Source organism: Eptesicus fuscus, chromosome 3 (genome assembly GCF_027574615.1).
Source record: "Eptesicus fuscus isolate TK198812 chromosome 3, DD_ASM_mEF_20220401, whole genome shotgun sequence".
In the NCBI taxonomy this organism is placed as follows: Eukaryota; Metazoa; Chordata; class Mammalia; order Chiroptera; family Vespertilionidae; genus Eptesicus; species Eptesicus fuscus.
The window spans coordinates 38,713,327-38,731,620 of record NC_072475.1 but is presented as its reverse complement, the minus strand read 5'-3'; the positions used below and the strand labels follow the sequence as shown (position 1 = coordinate 38,731,620).

The window sequence follows — 18,294 nt, the reverse complement described above, 5'->3', positions numbered from 1 at the left end:
CAGACTTTACTTTCCAGTGTCCTGTGCAGCACCTGGTGTGGCCATGTGTCCACGTTCTGACCAGAGAGGTGAAAACTGAAGTGCTGCTGAGGATCTGTGAGAAAGCTGACAAAAAGAAGTGACTCGGTTGGGAGATCAGACTTTTATCCTTCCCCCTTCATCTTCCCTGCTTTCCAGAATGGGAGGCGTGATGACTGGAGGTCCAGCAGCCATTCTGCACCGGGAAGTAGCCATGAGGCTGGAAATCACAGGCCAGGATGGAGGGTGAAGCAGAAACATGGGAAGAGTCTAGATTCTAATAGAACACGAGGCTGTCACATCAGCGTGGACACATCTTGTGTCTCCTGAGATACGGACTGTGGAGTGAACACAAGGCAGCCTGTAGACAAGTCCCACCAAAATGAGCTGGCCGGGGAGTGCGCCCAGGAAGCCATGAGAGGGGTCCACACCGAATGAAACCAAAACCTCGGTGCTTGCCTTTGGATTAATTTTTTAAAAACAGTTACTTGGCAACATCGTCTACCACCAAAATGATCACTAAAGAAATCAAACCCCAAAGTCTTTTGAGTAAAAGAAACAAAGTTAAAGGACAAGATAGTGAATCAAAGCAGGAAGAAACTCAGCTCTATGACTGTTTCCAATGGTTTTCCTTTTCAAATAATGAATATGTCTTTGTATTACAACAGTAACATACATTTGTTACGGAAAAAATTAAAAATAAATAAGCAAAAAGAAGAACATAAAAATCACCTCAATCACACCACCAGAAAAAAAGCTACTTTGAACAATTTGGAGTATATTCTGCCAGACTCTTCCACACTCGCAGTCATATATGCATACATGTGTGTATAAACATACATGTGTACACACATATTGGCATACATATATGTACACACATATATAGATATGCATGCACATATACAGGCATATTTATATATACAAGATGGGGCAAAAGTAGGTTTACAGTTGTGAGTACACGAAACAGAGTTTATTCTTGTATTATTGTTTATTAATTATTGTATTATTTCCAAGACAAACAACTGTATACAGGTATATGAGTGTATACACTTTTTTTTTCACCAAAATGAAATTGCAATATGCAAACAATTTTGAAATTTCTTTCAAACACTAATCCCAGGCATTTAGGGATTTAAAATTGCTTGATGAAGCATTATGAAACCACTTTTTCTCCTGGACAACCGTATTAGAAGCTCAGTATGACATATGATCATGATAACATGATATTAGAAACCATTACTCATTTGCATAAGCAAAGCTAGCTCTTCTGAAGGAGGGAGAAAGCAAATCACTGCTAGTCAAACACCACAGTAATCACTGCGCAGGCAAGATCCACTGATGGATGATAAAATGAGCGGGCAAAACCTTGAGGAGAAATGAGTTATTAGCATAGTCTCCAACTATCACTCCCAGCACGTTTATTAATTACACTGCAGCTTTACAGTAGAGAAGGCCGCCGGACACCCCTCAACAAGCGATCAGGTTGGCATCACCTGTATGAAGACACAGCATCCCGTGCCCCTGATGTCACGCAGAAGAGACATATCTCTCTGTGGTACTCTTGCCAACCTCAGACTTACCATAGGGACACATCAAACAAACCCAACCTGAGGTCCATTCTACAAAATAACTGGCCACTACTCTTCACACAGGTCACGACTATTAAAGATGAAAAGAGAGTGAGGAACCACCACAGATTCGACAGGGTTAAGGAAACATGGGGTTCCGGAACATAAAAGGACACTAGTGGGAAAAACGGCGAAACCTGAACAAACTCTGTAGTTTGGCTAATATTAAAATATGAAAACTGTCTCTTCTTTAAAAGCAGTGGGGGAAAAAGACCAAAGGCAGAATTGCGGTTACTCTCCGGGCCCTGTAAGCGTAACTGCTTCAAAACACTAACCCGGCTGGAGTGCTCACATCCTTCACCACCAGGTAAACAGGAAACAGGGTCAGCTCATCTCAAGTTAAACTAGTTCTGCTCATCCTTACCTTATAGAGCAACTCCAAATGAAGCACACACATGCACACACATATGTGTACACACACACACACAGTTATCTGGGCACACGACTGATAACTATGCACATTACCTAAAAAAATCTTGGAATTCCTCCTTTTGGGTAAAGCTCCACCAGATGCCCCTTTTACTTTCTGAAAAGAAAAAAAGAAATGATTAAAATGCAGCCCATGGAATAGACTAGTGGGGGTGGGGTGGGGTGGGGGGAGGGTGGGGTGGGGGAAAGAGTACATCTCAAAGGTTCCCAGATTTTATAAAAGTCCAGAGGAAATAGTCAACTTGGATTAGAGAATCCCAGATAAACAGGAACTTGACCCAGGTCAATGGGGGTAAGTGAAGGGCAACGCTATTGTTCCACCTGACTATTTTCACCAAGCTGTACCGAAAGCACGCTGGAAAGGGAAGTGGAGCCAGGCATCAAAGTGAAGTAGATGCTCCAGCTTCAAATGGGCACATTCTCCCAGGAGGCTGGGGCCACGCCCAGCGCTGGGGGGGACTCTGGGAGGATGGCGCCTCCAGAAGGGAGGCTCTTGTTCCCCTGCTTCCTACCAGGTCCCCAGCGGTGGGAGCCTGCCAACAATTACTGGTGAAAGACTTAATAAATATTAATCTATAGACACTGATATTCGGTCCTATTACATCAATCGAACCTCCTTAAACATTTCTGGAACACTGCGGCTGGCTGGCTATGCCGTGCATTTTCCTAACATGGAAGTCCCCAGCAGCAATGAAATAAACACCCATCACGTGTTCATGCAAAAGAGGCCATGTGTTACCCTCTGACACTCACACAAAATATTTTACTCTCAAACAGGATCATAAAAATGTTTGTGTCCAAGGGCCAAAGCAACATCTCCGCATTGTATGTGCTTTCAGCGAACAGGAGAGAGCATGTTTCTAACACACGGCGGGGTGCGGGTCGAACCCCGATGCCTTTTCACATGGTCACATGTCACGGCCTCGCTGCTTCTTCAGTTTGCGCTGTTCTTAGTGCTAGGTCTCCTTTCCCACGTTTTTTCATCTGGCATTGAAGGCTGACTCATCTTTGTGTTTCTCACATTATGTTTTTACAGCTTGTAGTATGAGTTTCTAGTTCACATCTTAGGAATGTGAAAACTGTTGAACACTTTAGCTCAGACACCTGTCTCCCTAATACTAATGCCAAACTCATGTCACTGTCTTGGATTCCCTCTCCTCCATGGTCTCAGAGCCTCTGGTCCTCTGCCCTCCACTTACCTGCCTCGAAAAGGCAGAAAAATAAACCTGTACTGAAGGCACATTTAACAGTCCTGGAGGTCACTGAAATCTCTCTATAAGTTCATGGCATTCTTCCTTCAAACTTACCGCCTTCAATAATATATCATAAGGAGGAAAGGATAGTTCTTCTGGAGGTGGAAGGTGTGGCCAGGGATGGTCAGGTAAGAAGAGCAGCAGGCCTGTTGTATAGCAGCTGCTCAGCAAGTATTTGTTGGATGGATGATGGATGATGGATGGATAGGTGGATAGATGGATGATGAACAGATAGATAGATATGCTGACCACCGGAATGTAACAGGTGAAAGAGGAGTGGGGGTAGAAGTAGAGCATCCCAGACCCCCCAAAAAAATGTACAAAGACATGAAATCAATGTGTCCCAAGAAGAAGTGGTTTGCTATGTCTAGAGCACAAAGCTGGTGGAGTAAGAGTGAGGATTAGAAAGGCCACATGGAGGGCCTTGTAGTCATGTGCAAACGAGTTTGGGCTTCATCCTGCAACAAGGGGAGAGACATCAGAGATTTCAGCCAGAGATGTGCAGATCACTCTGGGTGCAGCATGCAGACTGGGTGGGTTGGAGGCGGCAAGTGTGCAGGAAGGAGACTGGTCAGGAAGCTGCAGCACTGATCCCTCAGGGAGTGATGAGCACTCAGACAGGAAGAACAGGGGTGCAGAGGACAGGACGGGCTTCAGAGCTATTTAGGAGCCCAGATAACAAGACTTGGTCACCAATCAGTCATAGACTGAAAGCAGGATCCAAATGATGTCTAGGTCTCCAGCATTCAAGACCAAGGACAACTCTGAGAAAGAGGATAGATAACTCATTCAGTCCGGAGATGTTTCGAGTAGAAAAAGCCAAGTCAGAGTCGGGTGGCCAGGTCTTTGGCTCTGGAGAGAGCTGATCTGGAGGCATCAGCTCAGAGACGGTGGTTAGACACAGATGGGCATGACAGTGAGGAGGAGGGGCAGCTTTCGGAGAAAGAAGACAGGAGGGTCAAGCAGAATCCTAGGAAATGCCGATGACTAAGGGGCAAGTGAAGAAAGCGATGCTAGTGAAAGAGTGAGGAAGGGCAATCTGAAAGGCAGGAGGACAGCCAGGGAAGAATGGTGCCCAAGAAAGCAAGGAGGAGCAGCTGCAAAAGAAAAACAAGTTCAAATACTCAAAACGTCACATAAAATCAGGGCTAAAATGTGTCCACCAAGAGTGACACCGAAGAGGTCACTGACAACGTCGCAGTCGTAATGGGTTGACAGGAGATCAGACTGCAACGTTGAACTTAACTTAAAGTGAGGTGTAGTCGAGATGATGAGAATAGAAAAGTTTTTAAAGAAGCTTTAATTAAAGGATGAGATGACTAAAGGAGGACACATTAAAGGGACAATTTTGTCGTGTGTTCTTTTTTTTTAATCCTCACCAGAGGATATGTTTTTTTTTATTTTTCTGATTATTTTAGAGAGATAGGAAGAGAAGGAGAGAGAGAAATATCAATCAGTTACCTCCCATATGAGCCCCCACCAGGGAGTGAATCCGAAACAGGCGTGTGCCCTGATCAGGAATTGAACCTGCAGCCTTCTGGTGTATGGGACCAACTGAGCCACCCGGCTGGGGCGTGGTGTGTTCTTTTTTAAGGTGGGAGAATAAACAGCCAGAAGAGGGAGTGGTTGGCGGTGTCGGAAGGAGTGGAGTGAATGAAGGAGCAGTTTCCCAGGTTGGAGGAAAGAGGACCGGGAGGACAGAGAGAGCACAGCTTTCTGCTGAGATGGAGGGACTGGATGCGGGTGAGTTCCCAGGGGGCAAGAAAGGAGCTCGAGGAGTCCCTGTCCATGGGCCCCTGTTTTCTCGGAAAAGTACAAGCCAAATCCTTTTCCGAGAATCAGGAAGGAGGAAAGCACCTGGAGTTTGGAGTGGGAGAGGGTACAGACTAGGTTTGCTGAGCAGTGACGGGCCCAGCAGAGGGGGAGGCCAGGAACAGGACAGGGTCCAGACCCCGTGCAGTGCGGGCTCCCAGCGGTGCGTGCATGAAAGCAGAGGATGATGCCAATGCCAAGACTGGAAGGAGTTCTGGAGGAGTTAGGGAGGCAAGACAGGGGGTGAGGGTCAGTGGAGGGTACTGGGGATAAGGGAATGTTTAAATCCAGGGATCCTGGGGGACTCTTTCCCCTTCCCCATGTGGGAGTCTGTACTTGTTCTTCAATAAATCTCTACCTTTGCTATAAAAAAAAACACAACAGGGATCCTGATACGCAGGCTCACCAAGCAGGGAAGGGGCTGCCTGGGCACGGCACAGGCCTGGATCTGTCAGTGGGAGAACAGATCCACATCGGAATAAATGAGTGGAAGGGCTAACCCAAGAGAGGGTCGTGGTCAGAGTGAACTATTTAACCTAACATTTCGGAGACAGAGCTCACTGTGCAAGATTCCCAGCATCCTGCAATCCTGCCACTGCCTCTGCGGCTGTGAGCAAGTTACTTCAAGTCTCTGGGCCTGTTTCATTTGCCCCCTCCCCCCAGCCCCCCTGTTTTGTAAAATCCATCACTTTATACTAAGAAATGTGTGGAACAAAGCAGACTGCACAAGAACTTCTATGTCCCCACTGACGGGAGCAGTAAATGTAAATCATGCAATATTAGGCCAACATCATCAGTGAGTTCATGGCTTGTCTGACCTCCTGGCCTTTCTCCTCCTCTTCCCCCTACTGTCCCCACGGTCTAATTTTGGGATCTCTCCTCACTGTCCAAAATAAACAGAGGGCATGTTAAGTAGGCTAGGGGGAGAGATTACATGAACTTCAACTTCAGCCCTGATGAGTTAGAAGATCCAAGATAGTCTACTAACTATTAGGGCTACAGTGAAAGTTGAGCAAATGCTGCTAAATATAAAATCAACATCTGAAAATTAATAACAATCCCCAAACACCATCGATCACATTAAAATGCATAAAAAATAAAAGATAGCAGTTACAACAGTTACAAAAATTAGAGACCCTTTTAAAAAGCTAACTAAATACAACTCCTTTACTGAAAATTCCCAAATATTATTGAAGGACATAAAGGAGCCCTGGATAAATAGAAAGGTATGCCACGTTGAATAGTCATTCAATAAATATTTACGAAGCACCTAGTGCTGAGGACACAGAAGTGAACAAAACAGACAAAAATACCTGCCCTCATAAAGCTAACACAGTGACGTGGATTATAGCTTAATCTACTTATTGAATGCGATCCTGATCAAAATCTCCACAGGACTTTTTAAACTAGATGAATTGATTCCAAAATCCACAAAGGAAAATCAGTGTCAAAACCCAGGGAAGTTCTGGGGGAAATTTACACGGAAACAGTGCTTGCCTTACCAGATATCAGGCTTGTCGCACCAATGCAGAGACAGAAAAATAAGGTCAACAGGAAAGAACTGAGCCCCCAAACAGGCCCGAGTGGTAATGGCGAGTTAAAGTATAAAAAAAAATGGCTCTGCAAATCCCTGGGAAAGGCTGCACAGCTCTCGGAATAGTGGGACAGCTGGCTATCGACATGGAGAATAACGTGTAGATCCCCACACTTCACAGAAATATAAAAATAACTTACAGGTGGATTAAAGACCTAAAACGTTAAAACTACACACACACTTCTAAAAAAGTAAAAGTATTAAAACAAATATCTGCATGACCTTGAGTCGGAAAACAATTTCTCAGACACAATACAAAAAAACACAATTTGTAAGAAATGTTTAGTACATCAAACTTCAAAACTTCTATTCTATAATTCATAAACAAAGCAAAAAATTGCTCAGCTGGCGTGGCTCAGTGGCTGAGCATTGAGCTATGAACCAGGAGGTCGAGGTTTGATTCCCAGTCGAGGCACATGCCCAGGTTGTGGGCTCGGTCCCCAGAGTGGGGTGTGCAGGAGGCAGCCGATCAAAGATTCTCTCTCATCATTGGTGTTTCTGTCTCTCTCTCCCTCTCCTCTCCTCTCTCAAATCAATAAAAATGTATTTTAAAAAACAACAAAGCAAAAGGTTTTTATATCTAGAATGTGGGGGGAAAAAAGCTAAATAAAACTTTTAAGAAAAAAGATAAGCCCATAGAGTAATAGATGAAAAATATAAATAGCCAACTCAGAGAAGAGAAAACCAGAATGCCCAGTAAACATACAAAGATGTTCATCTCTCCCAGAAGGAAATGCCAAATATTTAGATGTTACTTCACAACCATTAGATCGGCAAAAGGAAAAGTCTGACCAAGTGTGAGGCTATGGAAATCCAGGAGTTCACTGTCACTTAAGACGGGAGTATAAATTGGTACAAACTTGTAAATATCTAGCAAAAGCAAGGAGAAGCACAGCCACAAGCCAGCATTATCGCTTCTACATAGATTTCCTTTAAAAATCTTGCACATGTACTCCCAGGAGAAAGGGTTGAAAATGTTAATTGTTGCATTGCTAATAGAAAAAAAAAATAAAAACAATCTAAATGTTCATTAATAGGAGAATAGAATAATAAATGACAAGGTAGAATACCAACTAGTAAAATGAATTAAGTACAACCAAATGCATCACAACATGAACAGATTTCAAAAAAAAAAAAAATGTTGAAAGGGAAAGCTTTACACAGAATCATAGGCAACAGTATGATAGTATTTATCTACATCTTTAAAACACACAGTCATTCCACATATAGAAGATGAATATGTGAGAAACAACAAATTCACAGCTATGGTTACTTCTAGGGAGTGAGGGAAGCAAAAGGGAAAAAATGAATCTGAAGCAAAAATATCCAAATATTTTTTATTTCTGATTTTTGGATCCATGAGTGTTTCTACTATTATTTTCTGTATTTTTTTTTCCAACCCATATCTTCTTAACTCCAAGCAGAGGTTCCGAGGGAGAGAGAAATAAAACTGGGTAAGGTGAGGTTTGGGGGGAATCTATGACTTTCTACAGACAGTCCTGTTGTTGTTTCCCATCATCGAGGAGACTCAGAAGTTACATGGCCACAGTCAAGTCTCCATGCGATTCACACACTCAGACAACGTCACAAGAAAGACACCAAGGCAGTTCTCTCACCTCTCGCACATGTCTTTTCAGGTGCATGTATACACTCTGTCCAGTTTTTCGAAAATGTCTTTCAACGTGTTCCCTTCCAAAGGCCAAAAACGTATTCATGCAAACATAGAGTCCACCTTCAGAATTCTAGAAGAAAGAGACAGGTTACAACATTAGCCAACAACGCCTCACCGAGCAGTCCAGATTCAGAGTAAGGGAAGGGGAGGGAGGGCGAATGATGAAGACAAAGCCTGGCAGGGCCACCTGGCTGTCAGTCATTGCGGTGGCCCCAGGAGCTCCACAGCCACCACAGCCCGGGTTCCAGTGCTCCCGGACAACTGAGATAGTCTCATCGCGTGAGATCCTCAGAGGCCCGGGGAAGGAAACGTGTTTGTCTGACTCTCCAAACTGGGGTAAATGACAGTAAGAGACAGAAGAAAACTGGCAAGCGATCCAACTACCATCGCTGCAGTGATTTAGCATGGCTACTTCCCCATCTGTCAATGCAATCTCCAGGATCAAGCAGTTTCCTCTGAGCAGCACCAGGATCTTCAGAGAAATTGTTCTTTTTTTTTTGGTTGTTGTTAATCCTCACCCAAGGGTATATTTCCATTGATTTTTACAGATTGTGGAAAGGAGGGGGAGAGACAGAGAGAGAGAAACATCGATTGGTTGCTTCCCACAGGAGCCCCGACCAGGGCTGGGGATCCAGCCTGTAACTGAGGTATGTGCCCTTGACTGGAATCGAACCCGGGACCCTTCAGTCCACAGGCCGATGCTCTATCCACTGAGCCAAACCGGCTACGGCAAGTTATTATTCTTTGAAGATATGATTTTTGATGGTATCCATTGAGAAGTTATAATAATTTAATACATAAATAATAATTTAATAAGTAAGTGCTAGAGGATGGAGTCCTATAATAATCATAACTACATGTTATTGCATGCCTAGGATGTGCCAGGTGCTTTACATATATTATGTCTAATCCAAACAATACTGCAAGCTGCTTGTTATTATTTCCACTTTAAAGTTTTTTTAAAAAAACTAAGGATAAGTCTCTTGCCCATGTTCACACAACCTGGGAGTGTCAGAGTTAAATCTGAATCTTTTTCTCTTTTTATCTCTCTATACAATATTTCAAATATTATTTCATTATAGACATACTGCTACAATGACTAGTCAAAAACATTGTTCACATTTTAGATACTTGAGTTTCTATCCCAGTCTCGTCTCCCCTTTTCTCTCAATCTGCTTAACATGCTTCTCTGTAAACTTAGCGTCTAAAATTAGCCATACTGCCTCAATGGGAGTGAATTTTTATTAAGATCCTATTAGTCACACCCCTGCAAACAAAACAAAATACTTAAATGCCTGTCAGAATTGCCAACGAACATCTATCAAAATTCCTTACATTGCATTTTTTTTAATTGTTATTGAATTTTTGAGGTGATATTGGTTAATCAAATTACATAGGTTTCAGATGTACAATTCTATAACACATCACCTGTATATTATATTGTGGGTTCATCACTCCAAGTCAAGTCTCCTTTCATCACCATTTATTTCCCTCCCCCCTTTATAATGTCAAAACATACACCGATGCTCATTACCAACATATGAAATATAATTTTCAAAGTTCTAACAGCTCAAGATTGGTTATTTAAAAATGTTCTAATAAAATCCTCCAACATTGTATCTCTGGTTTATAAGCCAGACATAACGTCTTGACACAATGAGAACATTATAGCAGCACTGGTTCACACAGGTGCCTATCACTGTAGCATATACACTGCAGAAGTCAAGGAGGAAAAAGGCATAAAGATGACATTATAGTCTATTTGGAAAATCCTAACAAATATACAAACAACTAAAAATAACAACTAGTGAAACTAATACATGAATTTAGCAAGGTAATAGGATAGTTAAATAGACAAAAATCAATTTCAATTTTATATTCTGGCAACAAATACTTTCAAATGAAATTTTTAAAACTTGACTATAAAATAGCCAAAAACCTCAGAATTTTATAGCTTGTGCTTCTGGATACATTTTTCCCTTAAATGAGATCATTTGAATAAAATTAGAAAAGTTCTCCATATTACATTCATTTAATCAATAAGTTAGGTAAATATTTTCAAAAGATTTTTTAAATAATAAACATATTCTTTTGCATAATCATAACTCTTAAGAAAAATATTACTTCATCATAATGGTTAGTTATTCATTAATCCTATTACATTGAGCAACACATATTATGATTTTTTAAAAAAACTTCCATTCTGTTCCAATAAAATGTAATTCTGTTCAAAAGAAGGAAAACCAGAAGATATACTGGAGAAAACTAAGGCAGGTTGTTATACAGGCTCTGCGCTTCAGTATCCACCTCTGTACCAATAATCCCCACCTCACAGGGTTTCATGAAGGTCAAAGAAGATGAAACACATTCTGTGCTGTAATGAATTACATAAATGTTGGTAATTATTCATTGTAAGCTAAAAGTTCTGTGTGCTACATGCATCTCCTATTACCTCAATTACTTTATAAGGGGGGAAGCAAGCAGATGGAAGAAAAAAGTGAATCTGACCATCACCCAGGCTAGTGGTAACAAATAATAATCTGCCAGAAAAATACATTAGGCAACTAGCGAGAGAACCAAAAAAATTACTAAATAGAAGGAAAAAAAAGGTTTAAGTGCAGACTAGCTACATAAGACAAGAGTTTTTGGTCTCTAAAATAATCATAAAGTCTTTGCTAATTTCATTGCCATGAGTTTTTGACTTATTAGGGAATTTGATAAAAAATTTAATATACCAAATATTCATTCTCAATTTCTGGAGTCACTTGATATTGTCACAAAGTCCATAATCAAAGAGAAATATGCTATGGCACTCAGAGACAAATGGCCCCACATAGGGAAGGATTCTATGACAAACTCCCACAGGCATCTTCCATCACACACCGGCTGACCTGTGAGGCAGCGTATGCCCCTCTGCTAGCAGCTCTGAGATGGAGACACCACCCAGGGAACTTGCCCGTAATTCTAAAAACTCAGGACACACTGAGACACAAAACACTTTCAAAGTTACCCCATACAGAACAAACCCGCCAGTCTAATGATGCACGCTTTCTTCCCTCTTGCCTTACAAATGTCTAAATATTGGTCCCATAAAGACACTTTATTTCACATCCACAGTCAACGCTCCATGCCGGGTACAGTTTCACTATTGAGGACAAGTCTGCTGACAAATCTCTCCCAATTCCTTTGTGACCAAAGCACAGAGAACGGTTTGTAGCCTGGGATCAGAGATAAGGTGATTGACTCTTGAGGTTTTTGAACCCTCAACCCCATCCTCTCATGAACCAGCCACACCCCCACTAAAACCACTGCTTCAAGAAAGCACCATAAAGCACTTGCCTTCCTGGGGCCAAAAGTGCAGCAAGCAATCGGGCAGGGCCTTCTGTACGACAGGCACTGTGCTAACACCGAGGGGACTGGGCTCCCATCGTGGCTTCTGTAACGATGCCAGCAGAGTGCACACAAGAAGATCAGTAACTGCGCTAGACAGTAAAGACCAGGGTGAACCTCTTTCTTAATGTCCAGTGTCCTTTGTCTTAAGAGTTCGTGCAATATGTCTTCAGAAGAAAATAAAAATTAAGCAATTGTTTTAATCAGGCAGGTTTAGGGAACTGTACTGACAGTGAATAAGAGGAAAGGAATCAAAACGACATACTTTTTTCAAGTCATGGTGGTGGAGTGCTTTATTAAATAGATTACAAATGACATTTCTATATATTGGGTTAACTTTTGAAATAAATAGTAGCATAACAATAGAGATTCCAAAAAAATATATTCATTCCAGATGGCAAAAGCTCTTAATATGTCAAACCCAAAGAATGAGGGGGAAATCACTAATCAAAGTTACTGTTACATTTAGACTTCGGAATTTAATCTAGATCCACATCTTACACCAAACACTACAATAAGGCTCAGATAGATCCAAGAGATCACATTTTAAAAACTAGGAAAGAGCAGAAGAGCATATTTATCCCACTTGTAAAGGGGAAAATAACTTCTACCCAAAAAAATATAGAATCGCAAAAGAGATGGCATAGCTGAGTACAAATATATAAACGCTAATGAACAAGTTTTACACCACAAAATATAATGAAACAAATAAAGACCGACAACAACAGCATGGGTAAAGCTGTAAAGGACAATGAAGAAAAGCTTACATGCAGACTATGTAAAACTGATAAAATTACAAGATGTCAACATCCATGTTCAACTTAGTAAGAGTTTTTTGTTAAGATTGTTTCATTTTACAGGTGAGAAAATATTAAATTCAAATCATCACATCCTCACCACCTCCTGAAGTAAGCACATTAAAACAACTTCCAGCCCTAGCTGGCTTGGCTCAGTGGATAGAGCATTGGCCTGAGGACTGAAAGGTCCCAGGTTCAATTCCAGTCAAGGGCATGTGCCTGGGTTGCTGGCTCGATCCCCAGTAGGGGGCATGCAGGAGGCAGCCAATCAATGATTCTCCCTCATCTTAGGTTTTTCTCTCTCTTTCTCTCTCTCTCCCTCTCCCTTCAAAAAAAAACAAAAAACAACTTCCAGGCGAGTGTACTAGTATAAGCCTACTAAACTATCAAAAAAGCGTTATAATTGAACAGCCTGGAGCCACAGAAAAGTCTGTGTATTGATTCTGACAATAGAAATGGATTCTGTCTTTCTACAGAGCAATAAAATTGTGACCTTTGACACAGTACTTCACCTTTGGGGACAGATTCCAGGGACCCAAAAGAAATAGAAAAAACTTTTGTTTAAAAATATTCACGGATGTACTATTTATAACAGGAAAAGTTAGCAATGGCCCCAAGTAGAGGAGCTAAGAACCTGTGACATATAAACACAATGAAATACTTTAACCTTATTTAAAATGCTGCATGTATGCATTGTGTGTAATGTGTGTAGAACATAGCTATGGAGTTGTATATGATGTGAATAGGAAAATAATGTTTATGAAAAAAGAGCACATGCTGAGGACAAGGAGGAAGGGGAGGAGGGGAAGGTGAGCCTGTACATTGACGAAGACTGAACTGAAAATGGGATGTGATAAGTGGTTGTAGATTTATTTAAGTCCTTGACCTCGTGGCCCACAGCCTCAGTCCCATTACCTCCACGCTCGATGTGAGAGAGAAACATTGATCAGTTGCCTCCTGAGCACACCCTAACCAAGGCTCAAACCCGCAAACCTAGTCATGTGCTGTGACCCAGAATCAAACCCACAACCGTTTGCTGTATGGAATGACGCTCCACCCAACTGAGGGTCAGCACCTCCAACGCTGTTTCTCAAACTACAGTTGTGAAGGAGCAGGTTGTTTTGTCCGGTGTTTTGTTTTGTTCCTATTCATTAGGGAAAGATACGTGGCCCCCTGCACAGGACTAGTTCCCAGCTCCAGCCAGATGTGAACATACTCACACTCACACGTGTAAGTCCCACAAAACCCAAATGGGTCTACATCCTGTTCAAACAAATTGGTCTGCTGCTCAAGCACTTGGAGGTGGCTGCAAAGTCAAGTTGCTATAGAAATTTCTAAGCACGTACTCTCGATGCTTGTACTTATCTCTTGGCCCGGTCAGCTGGCTTCCCTTTGAGTAGCCTTAGTCCAGGGATGGGTGAACTGCCCAATCCTACGTGTCTCACGGTCAGGAAAGCGTCACCTCAGGGACCTTGGGAACACCAGATCAGGCCTGAAGCCTTCAGAGCAGCCCCATCAAAGCCAACTACCCAGGTCGATGCCTGCGCAACTGTGGAGGCCCCCCAGATCCCACACCGGTGCAGCCGTCCACCTGCCAGCCTCTGCCCGTGACCAATTCCCTCATCTCCCTGCTCATCCGCCTGTGCTGACAGCCCTTCACCCCAGACCCACTTCCACTTCACAACTGCTAGCATCTTTGCTGTTTGAAACCTGTAGCTGTGAGAAACCCAAGCTTCCTTCACTCGGGGCCACTGCATTCAGAAGCTGAGCAGCACAGCCTCTCCTTGAGAGCAGGAAACTTGTATCACATTCACTACTGAATTCCAAAGACAGTATCTGGTACCAAGCAGGACTGAGCATTGATGGAATCCATGGCAGGTCTGTGTAATTTGCTGTCCTTCTGTTACATAGTTGAATTCTCTCTAACGGGTCCTCAGTGCCCCTTTTTAAACTACTTCCTGGCACAGGCTCCATTTCAAATCTGGCATAACTAAATAATGGGGAGCATCAAAGGAAAACTGGCCCTGGCCAGGTGGCTCAGTTGGCTGGAGTGTCATCGTACAGCAGAAGGTTGTGGGTTTGATTCCCGGTCACAGCACATGCCTAGGTTTTGGGTTTGATCTCTGGGCAGGGCGTATTCAGGAGGCAACCAATCTCTCTCTCTCTCTCTCTCTCTCTCTCTTTCTCTCTCTTCCCCCCTCCCACCTTCTCTCCCTCTTTCTTTCTCTCTCCTCTTCTCTCTCTCCATCTTTCTCTCCCTTCCTCTCTCTAAAAAGCAATAAAAACATGTCCTCAGGTGACGATTAAAATAAAGAAAACTGATGGTCGTGCATAGACATACAGCCGGAGACCCCAGCAGGAATACTAGCTTTTTTGCTTTGTTTGGCTCAAGTCACACGCTTAGCAGCTTGGACACTTGAGCCCCACCGCCCCAGCTCTCCTACCTTCTGTCACCAAGCCAGCCTCACATGGCTCTTTGGGACAATGGCTGCCATCTCCGCACCCCATCCCACCTTGGACCCTTCTCTGGCTCCCATTTTCAGAGGCCACCCAGCCAAGAATGGCCAGCGTGTGCTTCTCTGCGTGTTCTTAGCTAAATAAGATTCTAATTAACATCTTCCTGATGCACTAAACAGGAACTTGACCAAGACGCACGTCTTGATTTAGAAACCTGAAATCACTCAGGATTCCTCTAAGGCTGTATAATGATTCCCTCGGAAAACTTCTCCCATCCCACGATCAAACCGTCCGAGAGAAGAGCAGCATCAGAAGCCCATGGTTTAAACCCCCTCTTCAGTGCATTTCAATATGGACACGATATGTCCATGGCCGTTCATTTATTACTTTCCATTATACTGCATACTCTTCAGAAGTCACGTCAAGGAAGAAGTCACCTTTTTGTTACACTGCCTGGCATTGAAAAGAACCTTAAAAACAATGGCGAGTGTGAAGGTCAAGGTTATGGCGTGTTTCCGAGTAGCCAGTGACCCGTCATTTCAATTAAAAATACACCACATTGTCAATCGGTAGGTGTTTGGAGAACTTTGTTTACGATGCCCTGCTCTTGGAGACCAGCCTCCGCTGGAGGGCAGGGAGGCAGGGCCAGCATGTGTGAGCAGCAAGAGGAGCTGCGTAACGCTTGTTTTTAGAACCACGGAACAGCGTGGAAAACAAGCGGTCATCGCCACAAAGAGAAACATGATGTCGGTAGATGGAGTCGCCACAAATCCACGTACAGGACAAACTGCATACTAACCCCCCCGCAAGACTGTGACTCCCACACTCGTGTAAAAGGGAGATGAAAGGACAAGAACATAGTATTTTCTGGAACACTGATTTTTTAAAAAAGAAAATAAGCCCTCGCCGGTTTGGCTCAGTGGATAGAGCGTGGGCCTGCGGGGGTCCGGAGTTCGATTCCGGTCAAGGGCACGTACCTCTGTTGCAGGCTCCTCCCCGCCTGGGCCCTGGTCCGGGCTTGTGCAGGAGGCAACAAATCAATGGGTTTTTCTCACATCGATATTTCCTCTCTGTCTTTCCCTCTTTCTGATACTCTCTCTAAAAACCAATGGAAAAATATCCTCAGGTGAGGATCAAAAAAAGAAAATAAGTTAAGGAAATTAGGTACTTATAACAGTGAAAGGAAATAACCTGAATGCCCAACAACAGATGTGTTTAGTAATTTATGGCATGTCCATGAAAGTTAACACTCTTCGGCCTTTTAAAATTGACTTGTGATGAGTAGTTACTGAGAGGTATTTCTGAGGGATGAAGCCAGTGATAAAACTGTGTGTGTGATGTTATAATACACGTGACAGGCACACTGGGTGGCACGATGTTATCTCAGCATGACGAGATAATATGGGATTGTTTTCTTCCTCTTGTACTTTGGCATTTTCCAATTTTTCTTCCGAAACAATAAGATTTTCCTTCACTAAGTGTATTTAGAACCAAATATATGTGTATGGAACAGAATAGGCGTCGTCCAAATGTTACCTTTTCTTCACCAAAGTGTTCCTTGGGCTTTTGCAAGCCACCTTCACAGCCTTCAGGTGCTGAGTAGTCTCGTTACTCAAAGTGAAAGGAAGGTCTGAAATAACTAAGAGATTATTTTGAAATGTGTAGCTAAAGAACTTTGGGAACACACAAGTAAAAGAGAGGAGAGGAGGACTGTAATCTCAGGGAGCCAGACTCAAATGTGATTACAACAGAAAAAAGCGAAACACATCAAGGACACCGTATCCCAGTTGGATGCCATCCAAGCTTCCAGCCGGGGGACAGTCGGACAGTCGTGAGGAGTCTGGAAAAGAGGCTGAGGAAGAGAATAAGGCTGTGCTGTCTTCTCTGGGGGCAAGAGAAGCTGGTGGGGGTACGGGGCAGGGGTTTACTCGGCAGAGAGAGACAGACAAGCAAGGTTGGTGCCCTGATGACATGTCCATCTTGGTAAAGAGAGACAGAAAACAAACAAGAGATACAGGAGATAATTTCCAGCAGCAATAACGGTGATAGAGAAGCCTGAGGGAGGGTGGAGAGATAAGAGGGTTGGGGGTCATTGTGCAGCTCAGGGAATGGGGGGAGGGACGAGCTCAAGGATGAAGGGCCAGACAAGCAAAGTGGGAAGAACACCCTAGCTAGACAAAAAGCATGTGCAAAAGCCACAACTCCAGAGAAAGCTTAGCTACATCATCAAAAACAAAAACAGAGAAAGTCAGGGTGCTAAGGTGGAGGGAGAGGGAGAGAGAGGGGTAGCAGGATCTGAGGAGCAGAGGTCTGCTGAGGCCAGAGGAGTTGGCCTCACGGGCATGAGAAGAGCTAGAGTTCAATCTAAGTGGGATGAAAGCCACTGGAGGGTTTTCAATTGAGAAATGCCACAATCTGATATACATTTAATATATATATATGTGTGTGTGTGTGTGTGTGTGTGTGTGTGTGTGTGTATATATATATATATATATATATATATATATATATATTTCAGAGAGGAAGGGAGATGGAGAGAGAGAAACATCAATGATGAGAGAGAACCATTGATTGGCTGCCTCCTGCATGCCCCACACTGGGGATCAAGCCCGCAACCCGAGCATGTGCCCTGACCAGGAATCGAACCGTGACCTCCTGGTTCATAGGTTGACACTCAATCACTGAGCCACGCCGGCTGGGTGCTATACATTTTTAAAAGGTCATTCTGGCTACTGGGGGAGAACTACAGAACAGAGGGGTCAAGAGAATGTATGGTTATGAGGCCATTACATATTCTAGACCCTCGTTGTCTAATACAGTAGCCACTGGCCACAAGTGAATATATAAATCTAAATTAATTAATTTAAATTATGTTAAATTAAAAGTTCATTTTTCGGTCACACTGGACACATCTCCAGCTGCTCAATGGCCACGCCACACGCAGCTGGGGGTCATCACACTGGACAATACAGATACGGCAAACTCCATCATCACAGAAAATCCTTTTAGACAGCCCTTGTCTGAACAAGGCCACGTGGCGGCTTAGCCTGGGAGAGATGGCAGGAGGAAGAGGGAAGGGGGCTCATGGCAGACAAGGGGAAACTTGGGCAGATTCAGGGTATGATGTTAGGATAGAGCCCATAAGCCTAGGAGATGGATGAGATGTGGCGCTGTGTGGAAAAGGGCCAAGACAAGGACAACTCCTAACTGCTTTGACTCAGTGCCTCACAAGACTGCCCACCTC

General features: G+C 43.3%; 1 protein-coding gene and 1 non-coding gene across 3 annotated transcripts in view; one reads left to right on the top strand and one right to left on the bottom strand.

Moving 5' to 3' along the window:
* The window catches only part of USP13 (ubiquitin specific peptidase 13), a 118,381-nt gene that overhangs the window by 86,508 nt on the left and 13,579 nt on the right, over positions 1 to 18,294 (bottom strand). Inside the window, exons 2-3 of one of the 2 annotated variants that reach the window (XM_054713755.1) lie at positions 8,351 to 8,476; positions 2,112 to 2,172 (exon numbers count right to left, since the gene is read on the bottom strand). In XM_054713755.1, the coding sequence (XP_054569730.1) occupies positions 2,112 to 2,172; positions 8,351 to 8,476 (187 nt within the window). The remainder of the gene's footprint in view (positions 1 to 2,111; positions 2,173 to 8,350; positions 8,477 to 18,294) is intronic. The other variant, XM_054713756.1, reaches the window with a different exon arrangement.
* LOC114231849 (small nucleolar RNA SNORA81) lies at positions 11,784 to 11,963 on the top strand. The gene has a single exon (XR_003617837.2). It is a non-coding gene; the product is annotated as a small nucleolar RNA SNORA81 (small nucleolar RNA).